The sequence below is a fragment of the Chrysochloris asiatica genome, unplaced genomic scaffold (genome assembly GCF_000296735.1).
Source record: "Chrysochloris asiatica unplaced genomic scaffold, ChrAsi1.0 scaffold00315, whole genome shotgun sequence".
Classification (NCBI taxonomy): Eukaryota; Metazoa; Chordata; class Mammalia; order Afrosoricida; family Chrysochloridae; genus Chrysochloris; species Chrysochloris asiatica.
The window spans coordinates 709361-726303 of record NW_006408833.1 but is presented as its reverse complement, the minus strand read 5'-3'; the positions used below and the strand labels follow the sequence as shown (position 1 = coordinate 726303).

The following is a 16943-nucleotide window of genomic DNA, read 5'->3' as shown; positions in this document are numbered from 1 at the left end:
GTACAAAGATGGTGAGACTTCATGAAATGTACTTTGTATACATTGTCAGAAAGGTCCAGTCCCTGGAGAAGGACATCATGCTTTTTAAAGTGGAGAGTCAAACAAAATGAGGAAGACCCTCAATGAGACAAAGTGTCAGCAACATTGTGCTCAAACATAACAATTGTAAGTTTTATTGTGCCTAGGGTCATTATAACTCAGAACTGACTTAGTGGCACTTAAGAACAATATGGTGTATTTTGATGAACTTGAATATAATCAAATTACTAATCTTTCCCTTTCACATTACTTGTTGTATGCTGTTGATTCTAACAGCAACCCTTATATGACAGAGTCATTGTTGTTGTTATGTGTCTGTGGAGTCGGATCCGACTCATAGTGACCCTGTACAGGATTTCCGAGGCTATAAATCTTTATGGGAGCAGAAAGCCTCATCTTTCTCCCGCAAAACAGCTGGTAGTTTCAAACTGGTCACCTTGAGGTTTGCAGCCCGATTCATAACCACTGTGCTACCAGAGCTCCTTATATGACAGAGTAGGGGGCTAATGCTCCAGACTGCAAAGTCATTTGAACTGCAAGGTCGGCAGTTCAAGCTCACTAGCTGCTCCTTGGAGACCCCATACAGGGTTGCTATGAGTCGGAATCCACTGAGGAATCGACTGGCACTTAACAACAACAACAGTCCTTACAAGAGCAGATTGCCATATCTTTTCTCATGCAGAGCAGCTAGTGGGTTTTAACTGCCAACCTTTGCTACTAGGTCTCCTGGTGTGGTGCTGTAGGATCAACACTGGACTGTGAACAACAAGGTGGGCAGTTCAAACCACTAGGTGCTCCTTGGAAAACCTTATACAGGGTCGCTATGAGTAGGAACTGACTCTATGGCACTTAACAACATATCTTAGTAGTATTTGTTTTTAAGTTTTTATTGTGAATTAAGTGATGGTTTACATGGGAGAACATCGGTTTTACACTCATTGTTTCATTGCAATGATTACAATACCCTCCGTGCATCATCATTCAACAGTATTTGCTTCTATTCCCTCTGTTTTTTTTTGGTGGTGGGGTGTTGTACACCAAAACACAGGAATATATAATCATTTAAACAATCAAAGGGCACATTCTGCAAGCTTGCCTCTTGGCCACCAGCATACAGCCTTTCTCTTTCCATGAGTCTAGAGTCCTCAGCTGCTCTCTCTCCATGTCATCATTTCTGCCTCCATCTCTGGTGTTGCTGCTTCTCTGGATAGGTTTCGACAGTCTTCTCCCTGATAGTCCTAGGATCCTTTGTTCCTGGACTTAGTAGTTTTTATTATTTGAAAAATCTGCCCTTTCCCTGAGGTCTTAAAGATATTATCCTATTTTCTTCTATAATTTCTTTATTTAACCAAGTTATACCCTGGTGTGGTGCTGTAGGATCAGCACTGGACTGCAAACCATAAGGTCAGCAGTTCAACCCCACCATCTGCTCCTTGGAAACCATATACAGAGTCGCTATGAGTTGGAACTGACTCGGTGGCACTTAACAATGGCACTTTAACAAAAACATACCTTTACGATTCATGCACTTATCTTTCTTCTATAATTTTTAAAGTTCTTCCATTCTCATTTAAGTTTTTAGTTCATTTGGAATTGTATTTCATATATCATATGAGATAGGAATCCAATTTAATTTCCACCCTCCAAGCTCCATCTCATCTTTCAAAGATGGACTTGTAGTTCTCTGTAAATTGAGATTTCTGTACTTTGGTCATAAAATGATCCTTCAGCCGGATCCTCCAATTTGAACTTCATTTATGATTTTTCTATTAAAACCCTTCAACCAAGCTTTCTTACTTTCTTGAACTTGTCTTAACTGTTTAGAACTCTTCCCATCCTTCAGCTATATTGTTTTAAAGAAATAATCACAGGAATGGCTATGATAGTAACTAAACTCTTTCCATGTCTAAGTCTGAGAATGGCACCAATCCCAGCCTACATGCTCTATCTGCCACCACAATCAATAAGTAGTTTTGACTTGTCTAGCCATTCATAAATTCTAGGGTTTCTCCTAGAAGTCATACTTGATGGCGACAGACAAGGCTATCCTGAAGGATACAAGAAAATCTAAAATACTAGTGCCAGGCACATAATCATTACTTTATGATCCTCCATATATAAGTTTTTGCACACACTATTCCATGTGTCCTGGTGTCTTGTTGCAGTATAATGCACTAAGATCGCAAGGTCAGTTTGAATTGCAAGGTCGGTAGTTCAAATCCACCAGCTGCTCCTCGAAAACCCTATACAAGGTTGCTATGAGTTGGAACCGACTCGACTTGGCGGCACTTAGCAACCAACAACCAATTCCATGTGTCTGGAATGTTGTTCTCCCCACCTTACCTCTCTTTGTTTACCTGATAAACCTTCAGTCATCTTTCAAAGTCCGGCTCAAAAGTTATAATTATCTTTGATTCCAGACAAAGGGGAGACCAAGAAGGTTCTTGAATACGAGGCTAAGGAGTCTAGGATTTGCCCTGAGAGGAGCTATTGAAGGACTTTAAGTGAGGGGATGACATATTCATATTAACATCTTTTATGACTGATGTTGTTGGATAGGAAGTAGCAAATTGAGGCTAGGGCCTCTCCCAGTCAGGCTATAGCTCTGAGCTCAGTGTTACCTAGGGTTCCACAGAAGGGAAAAGCTCTGGGACTGGGAAGTTAAGGTTACTGAAAGGTGAATTTTCAATAGACATTTTAAACTTCTTGGACTACCAAGGCCATGGCTGTAGTTATAAGCAGACATAAGGAGATGGTGGGGGATAGGGAAAAGGAATAAAAAAAGGTGGAGGACAGACAGATACACAAAATACCTTTCTCATCAAGTAGTCTGAGTTTTGAAGTTCCCAGATTGGGTCTGTCATCAAATAGCCAACATGTAGCTTAGGTCCAAGGCTGTTCTTGGGCTATGGTGGTCGACTGGACTCTGCTTGAAAGACAAGAAGGACACAGGGGATAGGGCCAGTCTATCAGGCTATAAGGAAACCCTGTACAAGGTCGCTATGAGTCGGAATCGACTCCACAGCACATAACAACAACAAATCAGGCTATATATAGCCTTCCTCATCCCATACCACTCCCCAGCTCATACCCCTGTCGCTCGAAGTTCCCCCAGTTCTATTAATGTTTTACCCCCCTTCACACTTCATCCTTCTTCCAACCCCATCCCACCCTGGCTCACTTAACAAGGAAACCTCTAGCCTGCTTCTCCTCAGCCTCCTAGTGTCCTTCCAATTCTCTATCTCTTGTTCGAGCTTCCCAGCTGGTCAGGCTAAAGTTAGAATTGAGCACCTATTTTCTTTTGCCCTACGGGACCTAACTGCTGTTACTTCTGACTTTTAGGAAAGCGTGGGGGTTAGTTCTACCAGAAGGCCTCCAGTATCCCAAACGCTGCAGAGTCTTCTGGGCTACTGCCAAAGTTTGTATTGCCAGGGCAACCAAAAGGGGCGGGCCCAAACGTCTGTCAAAAACCCTGGCAACGGATCAACAAAACGTCCACGCCAGATGAAGACCCCGCCCTTTGTTCCCACTCTCTACGGAAGCCGGAAAATCCGTTGGCCTGAACTAGTTCTCGCGAGATTTGCCATCCGCTCGGCTTGCTCCGCGGTGTTTCCCGCGCGGGTCCCAGTTCCTGGGCATTCGGCGCGGCTTCTGGTAGCACTGCCGGCGTCGCTGCCACCGTCATGGGTTTCCTGAAATTGATTGAGATCGAGAACTTTAAGTCGTACAAGGGCCGACAGATCATTGGACCATTTCAGAGGTTTACGGCAATCATTGGACCTAATGGCTCTGGTGAGATTAACCTGGCTGCGGCCCTACGCGTGTCCCGGCCAGGACCCCTTATCCAAAGACAGGATAGTACAACCCTGCTCATGTCACTTGAAAGGTCGAGAACCCTAATGTGTTCTTTGCCCCCGTCTGAAGGGATTCTGTATAAACCTGCTCTCCTTATTCGAGTGCTTATCGTCGAACCTCCTCCCCAGGTGTATGTACTTTGTGCGACCCCATCTCTGGCTCTAGTGGTTCGGGCGGAACTGTACGTTGCTCCGCCTACCACCCCCTCCCGCCAAAAATGGCTAGTCCTTATTAGGCTGCCTATAAGGATTTACACCCTTGGAAACCCTGTACAGGGTCGCTATGGGTCGGAACCGACTCAACGGCACTTAACAACAACAACAATTGCATTTCCAGCCGGACCGCATAGTCCAATTTACCTCACTTTCCTTGGCCTTTCTGGAATTCGTAGGAGGCTGATATCCCCTCCCGTGGTCTCCGGTCCCAAATGGTACACTTATGCATCAGCTCAGCGCCCCCGCCGATCTCGAATTGGTACGCCCCAATTTCCCCCTTTTTACTCTTCTCCCGAGATGGCCCTTTTAAATCTCTCAGCTTTGGAGTCTCCAGGATTCTTGGGAGAGTTTGGGTACCCTCCCCTCCACACACCTTAAAAGTGTGAACTCTCCCTTTTCCAAGCACTGACACCGTCAAAAGCCAGAACTCGCTCACCAGCATTTCATTGAATGCTTACTGTTTGTCAGGAGCTGTTCAGGATGCTGTGAAAAAGGCAGAGACTAGAATAAGCCTAGTCTGTGCTTTTGGGGAATTTATATTCCGGAGGTAAAGGAGGAGGAAAGAAGATGATTTTAGGTTGTGATAGGTGCTATGAAGGAAATAACACCATGAGTTCCTCCCACAATGAGTACCCCCTAAAGTGGTCCATTTGGGATTCTGTGTTCCTTCACCCCAAAGATAATTGGTGTGCAATCATTTCCTAACTTGAGAGGCTGCCCTTGCTGGAGTAGTTTTTATACACAGAAGGATTTTTAGCAGCATCCCTCACTTCTACTCTACTAGATGATAGCATCCCAGCTCTCCAAATGTGTCAACTGAAAATGTCTTCAGACATTATTCCCTGGGGGCTACTTACAGGGCTAATGCTTTGGGTTTCACCCCAGTTTCTTAGGGTTTTAGTGCGTCACCCCTATTTATATTTCTCTCTGTGCTGGTAGATTCTGTATGTATTCTTCAAGCCACATCTCCACAAGGCATTCCTTAGTTCCTCTGTCAGTGAATTGCTCTTCCACTGGCACATAGTAGACACTTGGTGAACATTTATTTTCTTTGGTCTTATGTTCACTGTGTATGTTTTGTATCTTCATCATGTGTGCCAAAGAAGACATTTCGTGAATTGTTTTATCATAGTTATCTTTGTAAACCTAGTGCCCATCTCATAGTACATGTTATGAAAATGTTTACAGTACTGAATGATTGTGAGTAGAGAGTTCTTTGGTTGTGAGATGTTCTTAATCATCTTGGGAAGGCAATAAATAGTGAAGCCTGAAGGTTGAAAATTGGTACCTAAAAGGTGACTCTTAGTTTGCTGTGATGAGGGAGGTAAGATTTAAGAGTCCAGACTTGTGTTAGGATAGTACTGCAACCTACTGAACACCATGTTGTTGTTGTTAAGTGCTGTTGATTCGGTTCCGACCCATAGCGACCCTGGATAGGGTTTCTGAGGAGCGACTAGTGAGCTTGAACCACTAATCTTGTGGTTCAAATAGACTTTGTAGTCCAGCACATTAACCCACAGCACTTGTGTTGAGCACCTACTTACTGGAATCTTTTACATTTAAAAAGAGACCTGGTGGCACATTGGTTAAAATACTTGGTTGGCTGGGAACCAAAAGGTCTGTGGTCCAAATCTACCAGTTGCTCCACAAGAGAAAAATGCAGCAGTCTGCATTGGTAAATACTTGGAAAGCCTAGGGGGGCAGTTGTACTTTAAAGGGTCGCTATGAATCAGTCTACTCGACAGCAATGGCTTTTGTAAATTTAATGGCCACTTCTAGGAAACCCTATACAGGGTTCTATGAATCTGAATTGACTCCATGGCACTTAGCAACTAGTACTTTAATTATTTGAAACCGTAGCATTCAAACTGACTTCAGAGTATAGAAAGCTCAACCAAAGAAATTTAGTATCCACTTGAAAATGCAATGTGTAAAGCTGTTCACCATACAGATTTGAGTTTAAACTAAGAATGAAATACAAAAAGATTCACAATTTTATCAGTTTAATTTTACATTTTGATTAAACTGAAGGATCCTTCATTAGTTATAAGTAAGTACATTTAGCTTTAAGCTTATATATATATATTGCATAGTTGTTGTTGTTAGGTGCGTCGAGTCGATTCTGACCCATAGGGTTTCCAAGGAGCAGCTGGTGAGCTTGAACCACCAACCTTGCAGTTCAAATGACTTTTCAGTCTGATGCATTAGCCCACAGTGCCACACCAGAACTCCTCTGCATGGTTAGTAAAGTACAAAATAGCCCAACTTCCTTGAGAAACAGTATCTAACACATTTTGGTGAACATTAAAGAATGTTAAAATATTACATGACAGTATATAAATGTGTTTAATAGAAGTGAACACTGATCCATATTCAAATTTTCTAAGTCTGTAGCACAGCCATCGATAATATGAAGAAACAATTTTGGATTTACTTTTAAATTCAAACTTCTGATAGTTTTCCATTGAAAGGCCTTAGAGGTGAAAAGATAATCAATCAGGTTTCCTCCAATGGAAATGTATTGGGCATGTTCTTGATGTCTCCTCTCCATGTGAATAAATGGATTGCTGCCATTCAAGCCTAGTGAATCAAGATGACATTCATTAGTGAGACTTATTGTCATATAATACCGATTGACATTAAGAAATTTTCTTTTCTCCTTCCTGTGAGATATTATTTTGTGATGGTAATGTTTTTCAGGGCTACTCATCAAAACATCTTGTGCTTTAATGGAAGAATTCAGTTCCATTCTTTCCCAACATCTGGCATTTCTTCCATTTAAAAAAAAGTATTGATAATATCTGCCAAAGGAGTCCTGGTAGCATAGTGGATTACGAGCTGGGATGCTAACCAAAAGGTCAGCAGTTTAAATCTACCAGTCACTCCATGGGAGAAATATAAAGTTTTCTGCTCCCATCAAGATTTATAGCCTCGGAAACCCTATACAGGATTGCTATGATTCGGAACCGACTTGGTGACATATCTGCCGCTTCACCAGTGATTAGAGGCAAATTCATTCTTTCACTGGGTAAACACTCCATCTCAGTGGGTTGTTTTCTTCTTTGCATCATGGTTTACTTCATTTAAATTCTGTAATCCAGGACAATGGGCGTCTTCTACCATGCTGTTTCTGTTAGGAATATTTGAAAGCTAAGTGTTGTCAGCAGTGTGTTCACTTTTGGTACTCTGAGGATCAGAGTGCCGTAGTTTGTTTAAAAGGTTCATCTCAGTCCTGCTCTGAGACACAGATTTGCTGACAGATTTAGGTGTTGTAAGTCTTTGAGAACTACACTTAGAAGAGATAGAAAGTCCTGAGAATGATATAACTGAATTTTCAATTCTGAAAAATCCAGCATCAAATATATCAAATTCCTTTGGTGTTACAGACACTAGTGCCTTAGTTTGTTTTTCCTGCTTAATTCTATCATTGTCATTTTAATGGTAGCCAGGTGATTTCTAGCTGCAATCCTTCCACCATTGATCACCCTGTTTTAGTTTACCTGCTATACTTGACATAACTTATTTCCGAATAACTTTTTTTTTGTGTTATTATTTTGTTGTCACCCAGATTCTGCAAGTTTGCTCAGATTGTTGAATTTTTGGTTTATATCATCTATCTGAAAATAAATCGTATCCCCCAATCCATCTAGATTTGTACAAGATTTTCGCCTTGTTTATGTTCACTATCATCCACCAAGTCCTTTCAACTGTTTGAACCTTTACTTTATAAGGAGTCTTTTTTGATCAATTCTTGTGCAAATAAGATCTTTAACATTATCTGGAATTATCTGTTTCATTATCCATTTAACATTACCCATTTCAAGTTTCTTGTCTCACATGAGAGAGCATGAAGTTAATTTTTCATTTTCTGACTAAAGAAATATGGCACATCTTATTGTGGCTGAGACAGTTGACCTTCATTTATCTCAAGTGATGGGACATCTTTTATTGGGAGGCCATTTGAATTTTTAGTAGTTTCATTTTTAGTTAAGACAGTTCTTTATTTTAAACGGTAGAGAACCCAAAGGATACTGTGCTGTAATTGATTCTTGCAGTACTGTCTCAGTAAGGTGACTTTTACATTTTTTGTGCCAAAATTTCTTTTTTTGTCTCTTGAGTCTTGTAAACATTTTTTTAAGGAGATCAGATGTTGAGTAAGTGTCAAGAAAGCTTTGGCTCTTCTGGGAATCATGAATGTTGCTTCAGGTCTTCAGGTCTGAAACATAAAATCTTTAGGTGCAAAGGAATTCTTCCCTTTCATTTTTTGCAGTATTTGAGTTTGGTATATTTCTTGTTTTGAAATAGATCCAACTGGATTGGTGTCATTTGTTGCAATTTTTTTATGAACTCAATATATTTTCTTCATTATAAAATTTTAATGTCCTGTGGGTAGGAGTGAGCAGGGTCTCCCTTAAGAAAAGGGAATTGATATTTTTTTATATTTAAATTCTCTCAGTGAGATACCATTGTCCTGATTTTATAGAAGAGACTGAAGTACAAAGGGGATAGCAACTTGTTTGTGGTTGTAATAGCCTATGCTCCTGGCATTCTAACAGAGCTATGTTGGCAAGCTGTGATTTAGATGTTTTACCTATGAGTCATGATTTTTCATATTTCTCAGATGCAATTTGCCCAGGGTCGCATAGTTAAGATTAGAACCTGTTCTGTTGGATTTGAGCCTAAGCTCTTTTTTCTTTTTTTTGAATGTGTTTTTGATCAAATTTTGCATAGCAAATTAGGTTCTCTGTGAGTCAGAACCAATTCAACTGTACTTAACAACAACATAAGTTATTTAGTGACATTGGTTATATTTTTCACTGTGTCATTTCTATTCTGGTTGTTCTATTTTTAGAAATTTACTTCTCTGCCCCCTTACCTTCTTATCTCTGCTTTGGTGTAAATGTTGACCCTTTAGTCTCATATAGATAATTTTTTAAAGGAGTGCAGTACCCATGGTTGATATTTTATATTTTTTGAACCAACCTGTTTAGCTGAAAGGTCTTTTGATTTGAAGTTTAAAGGGTATCTCAGGGTGATTATTCTTTAAAACGAGGGTTCTGTTGGGTAAACTGTTTCAGTAAGTCTGGACTCTTAGAATGTGAATTCTATTCTACATTTTCTTCCCTTTCTATTAGGATCCATCTGTTGTGTCCTTGATCAGAATGGTTGGTAGTGGTAGCTTGATACCATCTGGTTCTGGTCTCAGGGTAGCTTGTTTAAATGATCACTTGCAAGCTTTTAAGACCCCAGACACTACTCACCAAACCAGGTTGTAAAACATAAACTTTATGAATTTTATTATGCCAATTAACTGAATTGTCCTACCATACTATGGTCCTCAGCAAACCAATCCCATGAGGTGTTTGGTTATGTCCAAGAAGTACCTGTAACTGTGGTCCCTGTGTGCTTTACTACATATATATATATGAATATATATATACATGCATGCATGCACATAGATGTTTATACATATGCATAATCTGTGCATGCACCTATTCCTATTTGTGCACACGTATGCCATAGTTAGTCAAAAATGTGGCTACTAGGACTCCCATTCATCCTGGTGTTACGCTGTGGATTAATGCGTTGGACTGCAAAGTCTGTTTGAACCACAGGGTTGGCGGTTCAAGCTCACTAGCTGCTCCGGTACAAGGTCACTATGGTTCCGAACTGACTGGACGGCATTTAACAACAACATTTCAAACACAATGTGGTTAAATATATCTCTATGATTAGGGGATGGTTGCAGACTAGTTGTCTCAGTAATACACTGAGGTGTATTAAGGTGCCTTCAGTTAAAAAAAAAAAAAAAAGTCCAATTAAAACTGACTTCTGAGACCATGTACTGGGCTAGTTGAATTCAAGGTAGAGAGAGGTCAGATGAAAGAAGATTAAGGTGACTGTTTTTAGGAATTCAAAGGGGTTTCTTAGGAATAAGTTTTAAGGAAATGAATACTAACTACATTGATGAGAAAAAGACCAGAAAATGCTATGAGGAATTTTTTCCCAACATGACAATCCACTCTAATTCTCCAAAGTAGCAAGGGCAATCCAATAAGAATTTTGTTGTGAAAACTTAGACCCTCCATCATACTACCCTGATATTTTCCCTTTAGACTTCTTTTTGTTCCCCAGACTCAGTGCATATTTAAAAGAAAACACATTGTGTAAATCAAAGAGCTTAGAATTTTTGTGGGAAGGATTAGAAAGGTGGAGTTACCATCTTCAGAATTGTATAGAGCTAAAAGGAGGATATATTGAGAAACAATATCTTTTTTTTTTTTAAATAAAAGTTTCTATGATTTTGTAGCAATACTTTTGACTTAACCCTCATTTACATGGTGATTGTGCACTCGACCTCAAAGTCGGTTTGAATTGCAAGGTTGGTGGTTCAAACTCACCAGCTGCTCCTCAAAAACCCTATACAGTAACGAACTTGACAACACTTAACAACAACAACAGCTTATCCAAAAAACAAACCCACTGATACAGCGTTGGGTCGGACTCGTAGCATCCCTATATGGGGTTTCTGAGGCTATAAATCTTTACAGGAGCAGTCAGTCTCATGTTTCTCATGTGGAGCATCTGGTAGGTTTCAATCGCTGATCAGCCTGGTGGTTAACAGCCTAACACCTGCCCTACAGCACCACCAGGGCTCCTTGTTGTGTTGTTAAGTGCTGTGAAGTCGGTTCTGACTCATTAGTGACCCTACATAGGGTTTCTGAGGAGCAATTGGTGAGTTTGAACCGCTGACCTTATGGTTCAAGGCAATCGTGAGGTTGAGTGCTTATCCTGTGGCCTCATACCTAATACTTACCCATATACATACATACATATATACATATACATAGCACCACACACACACGTAGATATATGTGTGTGTGGTGCTATGTATATGTATGTATGTATGTAGATATATATGTGTGTGTGTGTACATATTTTTTTGGTTGCAAAATCATATGAGGGGGCTTCCAGAAATTCATGGAAAATGGAATTACACAGTAATGGAATTTTCCCATGAATTTTTTTAATCCCCTTGTTTATGTTACAACATTTACCAAAGCCTCCTTCTTTTTTATTCAGCAATTCATATACATTTTGTTTTATGTCATTGATTGCAGTCTCCACTATGTTGTGTTTCCATTCTTCCTCCTTTTTAACCCTTGTGAACTTTATCCTTAGAATAATGCTGCCCTTTTGATTGCAAATGGTTGGTTATTCTAAGGAAGGTGGTTCTCACTACTGTGTTGTTTCCCTTATAGACATGTCTATTTTTTGGACTTCTGGTGTGGGATAAGCACTAGATTTCAAGGTCGGTTTGAACCTCAAGGTCAGCAGTTCTAACTCACCATTCTCTCCTTGGAAGCTCCTTACAGGGTCACTATGAGTCTAAACCGACTTGGCGGCACTTGACAATTGTTTGGTTAAAAATTGAGCCAGAGGAGTGAGCTCAGTTTTAGACCTGAAGGGTGGGTAAGGGCCATGATGATGGTGGTTATGTGCTGTGGAGTCGGTTCCGACTCATAGCTGCCCAATACATGGTTTCCGAGGCTGTAAATCTTTTCGGGAGCAGAAAGCCTCATCTTTTTCCCACAGAACAGCTGGTAGTTTCAAACTGCTGACCAAGAGATTAGCAGCCCAATTTGTAACCACTACGCTACCAGAGCTCCTTATAAGGGCCATAGTCTCATGGATTTCACCAGTCTTTATCCAACCAGTAAGTCTAGTCTTTTATTATGATTTTGAATTTTGTTCCACATTTTTCTCCTACTGTATCTTGGATCTTCTTAAGTGATTAATTCCTTTAAGATCAGTTAGTTGCTAGTGGTAGCCAGGCATCGTCTAGTCTCAGAATTCATTCACATGGCTAACCCTGCACCAAAAAGAAAAGTTTCTATCTAGAAAGTGATTCCCCTCCCTTCTCTACCTACCCCTGATAATTGCCTATGAACATTAGTTTCTTTATGTATTTCTATTCTTGACTTTATATAAAAGTGAGATCATACAATATCTATCCTTTTGTGGCTGACTTATTTCACTCAGCATAATGTCCTCCAGATTCATCCATATTATAGTATGTTTTAAGAACTCATCATTATTCTTTCTTTATGTCTGCATAGTATTCCATTATATGTATGTACCACATTTTATTTATTCAGTCATCCATTGATGGGCACTTAGGTTACATCCATTTTTTGCTGTTCTGATCAGTGCTGCAAAAACATAAGTCTGTTTAGGTCTCTCTTATTAGATATCTAGGGTATGTACCTAGGAGTGAGAAAGCACAAGTAATTTTTTAAAAATTAATTTGTGGTTGGGAATATAATAGCAAAATGTGCACCAATTCATCAGTTTCAGCATGTACGGTTCAGTGACATTTTTTATATTCTTTTGAGTTCCGCAACCATTTTCACCCTCCTCTTTTGAGTTGTTCCTCCTCTGTTAACATACATTCATTGCCCCCTAAGGTTCCTGTCTAATCTTTTGAGTTACTGTTGTCATTTTGATCCCATATGAATGCTATATGAGAATTTGAAGTTATGTTTTCCTTTTGATCAGTATTCTGTTCCTGATTTTCCTCTTTCCTGTATTGCTCCAAGTGAATAGAGACTACTGTTGTGCCTTGGATGACCACTTGCAAGCTTTTAAGACCTTTGGCACTATGGAACAAAGTCTAGGTCATGAACCATGAACCATGACCCTGAACTTACAAACCAAGGAACCAAATTCCATAAGCAACTTCAGCAACTACTTTTTTTTTGTTGTCATCATCGTAAATATCTTTATTATACAATTTCTCCATTTCAACGTTTTACTTACAAGCGTACAACATATTGACAGCAATTATGGTAATCTGCTCTGCAACCTTACCCTTAATGTGATTTCTTCCCTCATCTTTAATTCCCCCCTTTCTTATTCTCTCTTGCCTTTCGTAATTACTAATAAATTTTGATCTCTGTGCCTTTTCTCATCTTTTTGTACAAGTGAGATTGTATGATATGTGTTCTTTTGTGATTGGCTTTTTTGCTCAGCATAATATCTTCAGGCTCTCTCCTGTAGCATGTATCAACACTTCATTTCTTCTGTTGACTAAGTAGGGAGTGAGGTGGCTCTATAGGATAAGGACTGGACTGTGAATCACAAAATCAGGGTCTTGAGCCCACCATCTGCTCCGTTGGAGAAAGATGAGGATTTTTGCTCCGGTAAAGATTTACATCCCTGGAAACTCTATACAGGTTTGCTATGAATCAGAATCAACTTCCCGGTACTTAACAACAGCAACAACAGTTGACTAAGTAGTATTCCATTTTATATATGTGCCATATTTTGTTTATCTATTCATCTGTTGATGGGCATTTAGTTTGTTTCTACATTTTGGGTATTGTAAATAGTGTTACAGTGAACAAGTCTCTATTTAAATCCCTGCTTTCAAGTCTTTTGGGAGCTCAAGCTCTTAACTGTATTGCTTCCAAGGATGCCATTTTTATGGCTCAGTATAAAGGTGTTAAGGAGCTCTGGTAGCATAGTGGTTACGAGGTGGGTTGCTAATCTCAAGGTCAGCAGTTCAAAACTACCAGCTGTTCCACTGGAGAAAGATGAGGATTTGTGTTCCCGTAAAGATTTACAGCCTTGGAAACCCTATACAGGGTGCTATGAGTCGGAACGGACTCCATGGCACACCACCGCCACCACCACCATAAAGGTGTTAAGGGCCCTAGTAGTATAAGGGTTAAGTGCTGCACTGCTAACTAAAATGTAGATTGTTCAAACCCACCAGCTGCTCCATGGAAGATTGATGAGATACTCTGCTTCCAAAAAGATTTACATCTTTGGAAACACTGGGACAGTTCTACTCTGTCCTATAGGGTTACTTTGAGTTGGAATTGACTCAACGTGGATTGGGTTTGGTTATAAAGGCATTGGAAATCAGGCCCTCAGTTCGAATCATGTAATATGTTTGAGGTAGAGTTTATAGTGATTAAACTGCCCCCTCCAACACGCTTTTTTTTAAAGCTTTTATTGGGAATTGAGTGATCATTTACATGGGAGAACATCAGTTTTACACTTCATCATTTCATTGCAATGATTACAATCTCCTCTGTGCATCATCATTCAACAGTATTTGCTTCTGTTCCCTCTGGGTTTTTTGGGGGAGGGGGGATGTACACAAAAACACTCAGGAATATATAATCATTAAACAACTAAAGGGCACATTCTGCAAACCTGCCTCCTGGCCACTGGCACACAGCCTTTCTCTTTCTATGAGTCTAGAGTCCTCAGTGGCTCCATCTCTCCCTGTTACCATCTCTGGTGTCGCTGCTTCTCTGGTTAGGATTCCACATTCCGCTCATGCTCTTCTCCCTTGATGGTCCTAGGGTCCTATGTTCCTGGAATGTAAGATTTACTACTACCCCCTTTATGTTGCAAAACTTCTACCTTTACAATTGGGACAATCTCAATTAGTCATGATAACAATTACTACTGAAACGCAAGAATCTTATCCCCATCTCCTTTCACCAGACCCATCTAGACAAGATGAAAACTACTCAGCAAGGATTCTACTTTCCCCCACACCCTCTGAAACTAAATTCCTCTTGAAAACTTATAAGCCATCCACTTCGTGCCTTTATAGCCATTAGGTAGCCAATGTCCAAATTGCCTGTCCCTATCAACTATGTGTAAAGGAGCTCTGGTAGCGTAGTGGTTACGAATCAGGCTGTGAACCACAAAGTCAGCAGTTCGAAACTACCAGATGTTCTGTGGGAGAAAGATGAGGCTTTCGGCTCCTGTAAAGATTTATAGCCTTGGAAACCCTGTACAGAGTTGCTGTGAGTCAAAACTGACTACACGACACATAACCACTACCACCACCACCATCAACTATGTATACCGAAGGGATAGGCTTGATCCTTGATGTGAAGACTTCTTCCCTCTAGGTTGGTATATTGAGCTTCTACATCCATAAATAAGGTCAAATTCATCCAATTGTAGCAATTTGCACTTTGTTCCTTTGTCAAATTCTAACACTTTTTTTTAAAATGTGGATTTAAAAATTATTATTATAAAAAGAAAGTAGAAACTACAGTACTGAAAAGATAAAAAGCAAACTACCCAAACCTGTTGCCATTGAGTTGGCCAGGAAAACCCTGTGGAGTAGTTCTACTCTATAATATGGGGTCACTGTGAGGTAGAATCAACTCCACGGCTCCCAATAGCAACAATCTGTATAGAAACAAATTGCCTTTCTTCCACAGCACTACTGGATGAGTTTGAACTGATAACCAGTTTTAATGTTTTAGAAAATCTAATTTATTTATATAGCTAATTTGTGCATGTGGTATATAGTATCTAAAATCCCAAAGGATGTACACAGTAAGAAGCAGTGACTTGTGGTCTAGGCAAGATGAAGATGGCAGAGCCGACCCTCTGCAACAAAGAAATGGAGACCTAGTGAAACACATGGAGATAGTGATCCTAGAACCTTGATTTGAGCATCATAGGATAGGGCAGAGAGTTGGGTTGAGCAGGAGCAGTGAGAAAGAAGAAAAACAGACTGACTTTGGGATGGCTTTGACATGTTGTGGCGGTCATCTTGACCTTTTGCAAATGACTTGAAGGTTAAAGATATAGCTAGAGGTTGTCAACAATTCTCCCTTGTTCTTGTGCCCTCCTGGTAGTTGGGAGTGTGGCCAGTCCCTGCCCTCACCTACCTAGCGACCAGTGACAACCTCTCCTGAGACAGCCTCTGTTACACCAAGGTGCATAAACCCACCCCTGAGCTATGCTGCGCAAACAGTGAACAGAGAACTAACTGTTCACACATCCAGTTTCTGTGTGTGTTTGAATGCTTCCTCATGGTGTTATATCTGCTGTACTTTCTGTAAACTGAAAGGGAAGTCTGAAGTTTTTTTTATTGTTGTTGTTAAGTGCTGTTGAGTTGCTTCTGACTCAGCGACCTTGTATAGGATTTCTGAGGAGCGGCTGGTGTGCTTGAACCGTTGACCTTATGGTTCAAACCAACCTTGCAGTTCAGTGCATTAACCCACAGCTCCACAAAGTGCTGTCAAGTCGATTCTGACTCATAGCAACTCTGTTTACAGTTTCTAGGATTTAAGCCGCTGACCTTGCAGTTTGCAGTCCAGTGCTTAGAGTGAGATTAAGCATTCTTAGTAATTTAGTAACTGTGTACATCACATTGCATCACAATAGTAATCTGCCTTTTAAACAACATATTTGAGGTCAAACAGTATATTGAATTTTTTATCTTGTGTGTTTCGCCTGTTGTAGGCGTTTCCCTGTGTCATTATATAACAGTCCATCTTGTGAATATACTGTTATCTTAGACAGGTTTATAGTTTCTGGCTGCTCTAAATAACAGCCGCAAAGGAACTGTGTTGGTTTTTGTGTTTGTTGAACAGTAATTGTGATCATCATGTTCAACTATTACTACTCTCTGTTCCCAAATTTCTCAGTGTCCCCTAAGCATTGAATCCTTTCCTCCTCCTACCCACCAAGAAGACTATTTTTCTAAGTCTTTGACCCAAGGCCTTGGCTGGGCCCAGTCTTTATGGTGGAAGAGGAATATTCTCATTCCCATTAGTCTGAGCACTGAGTGATTAGGAAACATTCCTTTTCCTATCATTGTCTTCTTTTCTCACCTTCCCTTTTTTTTTTTTAATGTTTTATTGTGAATTATATGATATTTTACATGAGAGAACTTTAGTTTTACATTCATTCCATCGTATATCATTTCATTGCCATGGTTCCAATCCCCCCTCCATGCATCATCAACCAACCAAAGGGTATATCCTAGAAACCCGCCCCCTACACTCC

The 16943-nt window shown here is 40.1% G+C and overlaps 1 protein-coding gene across 1 annotated transcript in view; it reads left to right on the top strand.

Moving 5' to 3' along the window:
• Positions 1 to 3641: 3641 nt before the first annotated feature.
• Positions 3642 to 16943, top strand: part of SMC1A (structural maintenance of chromosomes 1A) — a 77951-nt gene continuing 64649 nt past the window's right edge. Inside the window, exon 1 of the mRNA XM_006875246.1 lies at positions 3642 to 3831. Coding sequence (XP_006875308.1) covers positions 3723 to 3831 — 109 coding nt within the window. The 5' untranslated portion in view covers positions 3642 to 3722. The remainder of the gene's footprint in view (positions 3832 to 16943) is intronic.